Consider the following 11,566-nt stretch of genomic DNA (forward strand, 5'->3'; position numbering starts at 1 on the left):
TGAAAATGAATTGTTGTTGTTGACGTATGCCTGTTTTAGGCAGAGGGGATGCGATTGTTCTTGTTTTCCAGTGGCGCCATCTATGGCCGAGAATTCGACTTCTGTCACACCCGCTAATAGGGCGGACCCATTCATGCATCCATTCATTCATCCACAGATTGTAATTTTGGCCTGACTCAGAGAACGATCGATCTGCAATCCAGTACCCCCAGAGGTGTTGATTTGTTATGGGAACATGGAGGACTTTTGCGACTCGACAGATTTAACGTGCGTCATGAAAATGAATTAAACAGAATAAAGTAACAAAAATATCTAATTTCTTTGATTGGTATTTCAATTTTATTCCTCTTAACATCGGAATGTTTAACGTAATAATTACATATCATCTTTCCAGAGGCTAGGTATATCCGTTCCCATTGTTCTTTCTCTGTATTTTCGCTCCAGTCTCGCGTTCTGCATGGGGGACAAATAATTCTTCCAATCTCCAACAATACCTAAAATATAAAAAATGATATAATATACCATGTAAAAATAAACTTATTGCATTCTTTTACGTTCAAATTTATTTTCTACTCAGTTTACGAAAGTGACCTGGTCACGAAAGTTTCATTTGAACCTGGACTGATAAACCAGTGTCTATAATCCGAAAAGATTTCGCTTTTAAAAAGTAAAGATTAAACATGCCAATCATGAGAACGTTCGAAATTTTGTGCCTCTATATGCTAATTTTACATTTTTCGTATGCAACATTATGTCCAGAACTACGACGGGAAATTAGGGGAAAAAAGTTTCCCCGGAAATTGAACAACAATGGAGTTAATATGATCGGTTGAACGTGAAAGACACCATGGGGACCATCATTATGCAGATAGGATAGCTGTCGTAGTGTCTACGCAAAGAATTGACACCAGCTTTATATTAAACCCAGGACTCTAGTATGCCTATTACTGAAAAAAAGTCTTGCGTATTTAAGTGTTAACTGACATCTATGAGTATTAAAGTGGGTTTAAAAAGTCAAAGTATCTTAGATTTTGTAGCCATCCTAACATTAGTAACACGTTGAAAGCCACGCTAATTTTACATGGCTTGCAAGTCTGGCCAAGCGGTAAATAACTACAAACTAAATTTGCAAATGTAGCCAGATTTTTCTAATTTTTTAAAAGGTTTAGCAAGAGATATCTGAAAAAAGTGGTGAATTATATAAGCCTACGAATTGTTTAGAAATAATGGTGGATAAAAATCAACTAAATTGAATTTATTAAACCAAGAATCACAATTAATAAACTATCACTGGAAAATATTTATTCGCAGTCCGGAGCAAGTTGTCATCTCTGTGTACATAAATAAAACTATTTTTGTGTGTTCTATATTGCATTAATTTCTTCAAACCATTTTAGTAACGATAATAACATTAAAAAAAAATTAAAAATTTACTCGAACTATGTGCTCTACTAATCTAGACTTCGCCGGTCACCGGTGACCCCCGCGGCGCTACGAACAAACTCAGTGCCGATCACCGGTGACCCCCATGCCATTCAACGTGTTCTGCAACATCTAATGTCTCTAAATTGATACATTATGCTGCTCTAATGGGCCGAAAATTGGGGGGGGGGGAGCAGAAAGTTAAAATTAATGCTAAAAATATCCGACTACTTTTATTAATTTGTTAACGTTAACCATTTGAGGCGTTTTAAAAGTTAATATTTCTTAAAAACATTAATATTTTAGGGAGACCAAACAGCCCCTCTTTCTGTAACAGAATTCACAGGTAGATATTAATTAACTAAATCATGCAGAATTATTCTTTTTTAATTTCACCATTACTTATATAAGCTAGTTACATAATTACTGAGTTGATGATAATGAAGAGGATCTGCACTTTTCGCTTTTATCATCCGGACCTTGAGAGATATCAAGTTAAATTGCGGTGTTATTACACGGTTGGATTGATTTGATGATGAAATAAATGTGATAAAATTAAATAAATGCATACCTCTATTACATAATTTTATGGTAATCGAAATATGATTATTAATGTCCTAACTTTGTTACGGATCCTCCCTGGCCGTGTGGTATCGTCTGCCAAATACTCTGTTGCGTGCAGGTGTCGGGATTAAGTCCCGTCGTAACCCAGGATGAATCTTCGTGTCGTCTTTTTCTGAATTATTGTGCAATCTGTCCTTTTTATGCCTGACAATAGTGCATATGTATATTGTAACAATGGACTATAAAAAAAACTCTATTACCGTCGAATTCTTAAAAATTTTTTACTTAGTTTTTGCGTAGATATTCTTGTTATGCATCCGTCGTTGAATAGCCGACCCAATTTGTGGGTTTACGACCACTAATGTTCAACTCCGTAGCCTTGTAATTTTGAACCAATCCAGAAGACAAGGAAACTCCAGGATCAGTACCCACAGAAATATTGATTTGTTATGGGAACATGGAGGTCTTTGCGACTCGACAGATTTAACGTGCTTCGGTCCCCGTTTACTACACGGGGACGACTTCGGACGACTGGGATCGGACATGGGCCCAGTGCCTTACCAATTATGCTATCCCGGCCTAGATATTCTTGTTAGAAATACCACTCTAATCAATAAAATAAGATTTTTCCGTAATTTGTTTATTTTTTTTCTTTTAATTTTTAAGAACAAGTTTTTATCAAATCAGAAAGTTGAAATTTTACATAGCCTTTAATGATGATAGGTGGCAAACGGCGCTAAATGTTTAAAATACCTGTTTAGGGTGGCCCTTACTTCGTCAGCTTTTTAAAAGTTTCGCTTCCATCTCCTATCTTGTTTTAAACAATGAAGAAGAAAAAAGAAAACGATATGGGCAGAAATTATTCCCAATTAGATAATTTTGAAGTAACCCTCATTGAAAATACCAAAAGTCTAGAGCCGTTTGTCTGAATTTTGTCCGAATAAGCTAAAATTTCAAACACACCATTTTTAAAAAAAAAAAAAAGAAAATACAGAAGGAAAGTTTTAAAAAATTAACAAAATAAATCAACCCTCCTGTATATTGTTCATGGTAATTTTTTTAAACAATTCTTGTATAGATTTCTAACATACCTTTCCTCACAAAATTGACATTTGTAGGTTCGGTGTGGAAAATGGGTTTTAAGAGCAGATCTCTCAAACCGGGTGGAATGTCGGGATTATTTTCAATGAACTCTTTGGGAAGTGAGCTCATTTCTGCCATGGATTTGTTTGATGTCTCTTTCATGTACTTAAAGCTAGAATGGTGAATGACATCCTTCAATATCTGTTCGTCACTCTCTAGCATTTCCTGTAAGGACACAATCTTTATTATATTAAACACTAATGCATTTATAGCCTCAAACCAGTGAAACTCACTGAACACCAACTAATAACACCATGTGAACTATAAAGTGGGCAAAAATGGAAGGTTAAAAACTGTTCATGTAAACGAACTGTTCTATATTTTTTTCTAATTATTATTCGTTACTATGCATTTTTTCTTACCTTTGGCTTCGGTTTTTATTCATTTTATGGATTAGCTTTAGAATGAAGGACTGAAAATTGTTGTAGCTCTAAGCACTGAAATTTTTTAATGTGCATGTTGGGAATTTCTATGATTTCCAAGTAGCGTTGTAAATAAAATTTTAAGTCAAATTAAATGTTTATAAATAAAATTTTTCATAGCATATATATAAGGGTTTGGAAAAAATATTAAAAAACTTCTATACTAACTCTATGTAAACAATTTTTCTCTTAGAAGCAAAATGAATTTCGAATGGCAAAAATGTTTGCATAATTTAAAAGATCATGCTTGAAGCTTTTAGAAACGGGATCTTTTTTATGTAAAGTTTGCATCGACCAAAATGTGAAAAGAAGTTAAGGCGTAGGAAGTTAAAACTTTCTTTCCATTTTCAATGTCGGAAACAAAACATTCTTATATAAATATTACAATTCTATACAATAATTAATTTCTGGTATTAAAACTAGAAAAAAGTTATTGACTTATTTTCCTTATTTTGGTCGATTCATATTTTACATGGGTATGAAGAATATCTTTCTTCAAGCTTGACCTTCAAAATTCATTTAATAAGATTCAATAAAATCCAATAAATAAACTAAAGATTCCGATCCACTAAACTTTTTAAATTTGACAGCCTCATTCACAACTTGTACCTATTTTCATGGTTCCTTCTAAAGGTCTTTAACGCACAACCTCGGCACTTTAGATATCATTTATAAATCTCATATGTTCAACGAATGGTCAATTCAAACATTAAGATATCATTAATAAACAACTACCTCTCCTATTTATTGCAATGAGAAGAACTTAAATGTAATTTGTATCACACATGAAGATGATCATTCTCATTTCGGTCATTTAAAGGCAAACATAGCGTCAATTATTAGTTTATTTCTAGCCTGTCAACTACTCTGCTTTATGAAAATTATTTTATAGAGCAATAGACAATTAAAAACTGAAGCCTTCTGATTTTTTGCTAATTTTGTCAATATTTTAAAAGTTTTGCCACTAGAGAGTTATAACAAAGTGGAGTTTCATATTAACTTTTGTATCATTTTCATACAGTGGTGAAGAAAATAACTTAATCATATTTACAAAACTAAATCATATTTACAAAACAAAGAATCATATATTAAGAACCTAAACTTAGCTACCACTAGAAGAAACATTAATAAAAAGAGTAAAAAAATTGGCAACCTTGGTTAATTTCAGTAATAGATTAGTTATTGCTAGTTAATTATAGTAGTTTCTTTGTACACATCATTGAAATNAAAATCTAAACAAATACATAAGATTACAATGCTCAAAAACTTACTTGAAAACAAATCCCAAAACCAAAGTAGGCAACTGACTACCAAGCATCAACTAAATTGAAATAAACGAAGTGAATAATTGAAATGTAGTTTCTAATTGCTTTAATTATTTTGATTTCTTTTCTTAATGTTTTAAAAATCTCAGTTTGAACAGATGCTTGACGATTGCCTCCTCTCCCAGAGTTGAAATTCTTCCCCCATCTTGAATTTACTTGAGAGAGTCATAAAATAAGAAGTTTAAGCTTTATGATACAACCAAGTGAGGAGTTGCTTCCAATGCATTTCCATGGGTGAAAGCCCTTATATAGCAAGACGGAAAAGAGAAAAACCTGGCGCGTAAAACATTTCATTCCAGCATTTTTTTCGAAAAAAATGAAATATCTGTAACTATCAAGATTTCTTTTATAATTCTGGCATATATATAAAACTGCTTCTTTTCCAAGATAAAGTAGATATTGCTGAAAAATTTGGAAAAAGAATAAGTTAACTCCTCCCCAAAACTAGCTATAACTGAAATGGTTTTACTACCAGCCTTTCCTCTTTTCCGTCTCGCTTTCACCCCTGTGCATGGGTATAAAGAATATCTTTCCTTAAGCTTCACCTTCAAAATTCAATAAAAACCAATAAATTAACTAAAGAGTCCGATCTACTAAACTTTTAAATTTGATTTCCTCATTCACAGCTTGTATCTATTTTTATGATTCCTTCTAAAGGTTTTTAACACACAGCCTCTGTACTTTAGATAACATTGATAAATCTCAAATGTTCAACGTATGGCCAATTATAACATTAATATATCATTAATAAACAACTACCTCTCATATTTATTGCAATGAGAATCACTGAAATTTGAAATATATATCTTTTGTAGTTAAAAACACCCGATTATCGCCGAGAACTGTACGTTTTCAAATTGTAAAATATTTACTGAACTTACCCTATAATTGGAGCCCATGAATTCTGCAATTTTCAAAATGTATGTCTTTGTGTCCTTCTTCAGTTGTTCATAAGTAATGAATAGGACATTTGGATCATTTCTGTGCTCGTACCAAGATAGCAGAGTGTCGAAGTAATCACCAAAATCTGTTTTGCCTTCTATGAAAAGCTCAAAGAAATCATCAAAATCTCCACCCGTGAACTGATAACCAGGAATATTTTCCGTGTGGTGATAGAATGAGACTAGACAATCCTAGAAGAGTTTGTTTTTTTTTAATTTTTTTCAATGTTATAAGTTATATTATTTAACGACGTCAATCTGATGCTTTCGAAGTGAGCCTAAAGAAAACCGGTTAACGAATTCCTGAGATATAGGGGATGAAACATACGGACAACTTATATTACGAATTGCAGGAGAGAAATGAATAAAAAATCTAAAACCTATTTAAAGACCTTTCTATCGTAGTGGGTGCCGTGGTAGTACAGTGGATAGAGAATCGGACTCCGGGCTGAAAGGGCAGGAGTTCAATCCTCAGCTTCGCTAAGACCTACCGAGAAGATGCGTGCTCGCAAAATCTGTAGAATCGAAAGTCCTATGGTCACGGAGCAGTACCAGAGATACGGGGATCTGGAGAAAATTTCCTTCCCCTTCAGATGTATGACTAAATTGAAGAAATGACCTCACAAAAATTGTGATGGCATGTTTTCGGATCATCCTCAGACATGTTTCCCAGGTCATCGTCAATAACCAATTGGCAAGCGCTAGTGCGACGTAAAATAAAATACCTACCTATCTATCGTAGTAAACCAAAGGGTCAGAATGATATGCCAGTTTGGAATTTTCGTCAATAGAAATACGCACAAATTTCACTCTCTTTCATATTCTTCCTCTATAAAAAGTGAACTTTTCTGGTTAAATTCCCACCAAGTTGTTCTTGTATTACTCCTATATATAAACTGTAACCTGCCTGCCATCTCTATCTAGGATTAAATATTCATTTATTAGATTAAAGTTTTGAAGTGATAAGAAAACGACGTTTTATAAAAGAAAAAATGTCTGCATTTTTATTAAACGGCTTTTTAAGTAATCAGCTTTGACTGAATAAACATGTAAAACCATAAGTGAACCTTACTGTTGATAAGAGAATACAAGTATACTTAGTAATACAAGTATACTTATAAAAAAGTGGAAATCTGTTAGAATCTAATGGTTATACCAGTGGGTAGCTCAGACTATCAAACTACTTCACGGACGGGCAACGTTAATTTACGTTTTTATATCATTATTTCGTAGAACGAGCAGCGTAAAATTGCGTTAAAAAATTAAATAAAATCACTGAGTTCAGCTTTTGAAAATATTTCGCGCTTATTTTTCTATATTTTTATCCAATTCTCATTTTTTTGAGATGTCTGACTATTTTCATACTTTTTTGGACACTTTCAATGCAAAATAAATAAAACAATAAAAAAAAATACATATTTACAGTTTCAATTAAATCGTTTCTGACTTATGACCAAGAAATCACATCACATCATTACAAATATCATACCTTCGGATTCCGCGCTACAAAAATGTATTTCGCTTCTGGTGAGTAGGGTGTTAAATAAAAGGGCAGGTGAAATTTTATGGCTCCTGGTCTCTTCATGGTATGTGCAGCTTCAGCTCCCGTCATCTCAAGAAAGGGGGTCTCCATCAGAAACTCAGTAAATGAAGTGAATGTCTGTCCCTTCCTGAAAATGCAGCCGATGATGTGTTGAACCCAAGTTGTCCCACATTTTGGGTAGGTTACGATGAACAGATCATCCGAGCGGGGTTTATAAGCAATGGCTGATCTGTAGGCATCGGCTGAAAACATGCCTGGAATTCGAAAACCATCTACATCCTGATAGAGTGGCGTAGGTTTTTTGGCTTCTGCTGTTGGTGCCATTTCCTAAAACAACAAAATTTAATTTTGACTTATGAATGTTGTGAATCTTTGCTCTAAATGTATCTTTTACTGATAAGAATTATTAAACAAATTCATTTTATTTTTTTGGAAGGTAATGTTGATTTTGGGATGAAAAAGATAGCTTGTTTACTTATGAGCTATGTATAGTTTTCAACTGCTCGTAAATTTTAACAGCAACTACGGAAGTTTTTTTTTCAAACAGCAACAAAAGTTGAAAAGACTTGTGCCGTAGTTTTGTCTTTTTAGTATGTGCGTACGATCCTTTCAACCTTTTCAAAAGTGGCGACAAAACATTTGCCCCACTCGTTTGTGGCAGTTATTTAAACCAATTAAATTCAAACAGTTATAACATTTAAACTATGCAATTTTTAGTCCACCACTTCAAGATATAAATGTTTTAAGGTAAAGCTGATCGATTTATTTTGTTTGAGCAATCATTTTAAAAGCAACCTCGCTGCCTGCTATCTTCAATGTCCAATCTAAAACTGGACTAAAATTCCATGATGAATGGGATTGAGCTATCAATGCGTGACGCTTAGTAATCTGCCGAAATTATTATCGTAGAGTGAAGCTTGAGTAAAATATTTTGCGTTCTCTTTTTTTTTAAGCATATTCCCCTTCCGTCAAAAACTAGTCGCTACATTTCAAGCAGGGGGAGTTATTTTTACAGGCTTGTCACGGCTGACTAAAATTAAAAAAAGTGATGACTGTTAAAATTCAAAATTTTATTAAAAAGAACTTAAATTTAGCAACATTTCATTGCTTATATTTCCAGCATACAATTTAAAGTGATTGTTTAATTGGTTTACTGAAATTACATTTATTTAAAGGCTTGTGTGCTCAATTTAGACTCATAAACCTTTATCAAATATAAGGACTGCACGAAGATACATCCAGGGTGACAGTGGGATTCGAACCCACTACCTCCACGCTTTGAAAAGCGTTTGGCGGGTTATGCCTCCAAATTCAGAAAAAAACTAAGCATTTCAAACAGACGAACCTCTTCTCTTTTTTTAAAGCTAACTTAGCTTTTATGAAATAAAATTAAATGCAAACTTAAACGAAAAACATAATTGTTTATTTATTTAAAATTGTTCTATCATTCGTAATTGGTAAACTTGTTTTTAGCTTAATTATATCAGTAAAGGTCATTTTTATTGACGCTAAATTTTATTCATCAATCTGGTTTTCATGACGCCAACAAAAGTAGCATTTCCCCACCAATAAAAGGACACTCAATAAAATTAAAATTGCTTTCGAAAAATCATGCACCTTCGATGCCGTTTTGGAGATAATGAAGAACGACCAACCTTCATTAACGGCCATTCTGCTCTGGAAAAGAGAGTGGTCGCTCCCGAGAGGTTTCACTGTAGTTTGATTCCTCTTACTTTTTCAGGTTTCGCAAAGTCATTAAGAAAATAAAAAAAGGGGTAGTAAAATCACATTGCGTTCAGATAATTTCTGAAACTAATGAAGCCGCATAACCCTTCCGTTATTATCACAACACATTAATTATAAAAATGCCTGTTAAAGTATGATTTTATCTGTCTTATTGCCACGTGCCGTTTCTTTACTGAAGCAGTAAAAACTATGAAAATATATCCACTTCTCAAATCATATTACTTCCAGTTTATTTTTTCTTTCAAAGACAATGAATCGTAATCTGCATCGATTGTTTCGTTAGAAGTCAGTCTGTTTACAAAATTGCATGCTTGAGATAAGAGATATTTAAATTTGCATTATTTCTGTTGCTTATCTGTAGTTTATCTTCTCCATTATATCTCTTTATATAACATTATGTATCTAGAGATTATATTGTGTTAATTATTATCGTTACTAATATTTGTCAAATCTCAATACAATACCTCTGCAGTTCTTTAACAATTAAACTTTTTTACAGAAAGTTATTGCAATATCAGATGAAGAGAATGCGACCTCGTATAAAGTATAAACAAAACCGGTGCTTTTAAAAAGAATTAAGTTATTAATTTACTCATTTTATAATCAATCTTTTGCTAGTTTGACTAAATTCTTTTTATTTGCGTTATTATCGGTCTGGATTGCAGGTAACAAACAGTGCAATTTGTGACCTTATAAAAATGTAATACACGTGGTTGCGCCCAAAAGGAATTACTTTAATTAATTCTCGTTGATTATTAAGTTGCAACAGGAGTTGACCAAAATAAGGGTAATACTTCAATAATAAGTCTATGGAAATTATTTTTTATAGCAACAAATCTTTCGAAAGATTTCACATAGCAAAACTGTTGGTATAATTAGAAACAGACTTCAAAACTTTTAGAAATGGTGTCCTTCGTAACTATCAGAGTTAACACGAATGACTAAAAATACAAAAAATGGTTACTAATGCAAAAAAAAAAAATTTGAAAGAAATTATAACTTTTCTTGCATATTTTTTCAGTTTACGTTGGAAAGTAAATGCGACGACGACGATCTGCACTTGGTAAGGTACCTGCCCCCTTCAGCGGGTACTAGACCTCTTAATCTAAATTATGCCCTAGGGTGACTGGAACTTTTGGCGGAAAGTAAATGCAAAGACTGTTTTTAAGTATCAATAGTTTGAAATGCAAGTCGTAATGGTAGCTGCGTTAGAATAATTAAAAAGATTATAAATAATTTAAAACATAATAAATAAACAAAAATTAATTAAATTTCTACCACTTTTAGCGTTTTTAGTCTTCTGGGAAATCCCTGAACTATGCAAAATTTGCATTGTCCTAAATGAGTGTAGGAAGTTAAAAAATGATTCCCTTTTTCAATACCGTTACAATTTGCTGAAATTGCAACCTCATTGGCTGAATCGCTGGACCAATAAGATATCAGAGCTAACAACACAATAGAGTAATTGCATTCCATATTATACTTTGTATTTTTAATATTTAGTGATGGAAAAATTTCTTGAAATGAAAAATACTAAATTAAAAATAATCATACTCACAGACGATAACTCTTTCAAATTCCCTCTGTTAAATTTTAAAATTTCAAAGCTGTACACAAATTGTGCAATTTTCATGAATCATAAGAGTTTTTTATAAAATTTTTGTAGATTTCAGGTTAACCCCATTCCGGAAAGATTTAACAACTGGTAGAAAAAGATCGAAAAAACAAATTAAATATCTGCGTCACAACTGTCCAACTGAATTCCTAAACGAGGCATAAAGTTATAATATTCGAAATTTACAATTAGGTCAGATAACATCACTGTTAAAATTGTTCTATGTTTATATGATAAACTAAAACTTTTTAAAATTTATTTTAACCCCTTGGAGACGGGTGATTCAGAAAAGCATTCGTACAAAATCAGAATCAAGTTGTAATTCAATAAAAAACGGTAATTTAAATGTAGTCGTTGCTAATTTGACAGACTTACTTTGCTTTTGCATTAATTATTGTTAGTTTAATCATATATATAATTAATGTTAATTCAAAGTATAACTAAATAGTTTTATTTTGAACAAAGTAATGGTGAATTAAATAAATCAAACAATTATAACTCCGCCCACAAATAAACTGCTAAAGAAATACTTTGATTACCAGTTTTATCTTTTTACCCTGATTGATACGGTTTTATGCTGGCACATATTTGTGACAGTCGGCACGAAAGGGTTAAACATATTGATGAATTAATAATTTTTTTATATTTTTTGAATTTTTAGTATATCGTAAATTGGAGTGTGAAAATCCCCTGAACTAATTTTTTGAGGCTAATTCAAGCACTATATTAGTGCAGCATGCGACATTTTTTATGGTTTACCAATTTTCATATTTTATAAATCTGATTAACACTAATTTTAACTACAACTATACAAACAATTCGCGATCGCAACGAACTATAGGGGG

The 11,566-nt window shown here is 32.4% G+C and overlaps 1 protein-coding gene across 1 annotated transcript in view; it reads right to left on the minus strand.

Annotated features, from left to right (window-relative positions):
• Window positions 1-316: 316 nt before the first annotated feature.
• LOC107438502 (sulfotransferase ssu-1) overlaps window positions 317-11,566 on the minus strand; it is a 16,108-nt gene continuing 4,858 nt past the window's right edge. The window contains exons 2-5 of the mRNA XM_071177257.1: window positions 7,307-7,687; window positions 5,758-6,009; window positions 3,078-3,294; window positions 317-494 (exon numbers count right to left, since the gene is read on the minus strand). Coding sequence (XP_071033358.1) covers window positions 376-494; window positions 3,078-3,294; window positions 5,758-6,009; window positions 7,307-7,684 — 966 coding nt within the window. The 5' untranslated portion in view covers window positions 7,685-7,687 and the 3' untranslated portion in view covers window positions 317-375. The remainder of the gene's footprint in view (window positions 495-3,077; window positions 3,295-5,757; window positions 6,010-7,306; window positions 7,688-11,566) is intronic.

Source organism: Parasteatoda tepidariorum, chromosome 2 (assembly GCF_043381705.1).
Source record: "Parasteatoda tepidariorum isolate YZ-2023 chromosome 2, CAS_Ptep_4.0, whole genome shotgun sequence".
Taxonomy (NCBI): domain Eukaryota; kingdom Metazoa; phylum Arthropoda; class Arachnida; order Araneae; family Theridiidae; genus Parasteatoda; species Parasteatoda tepidariorum.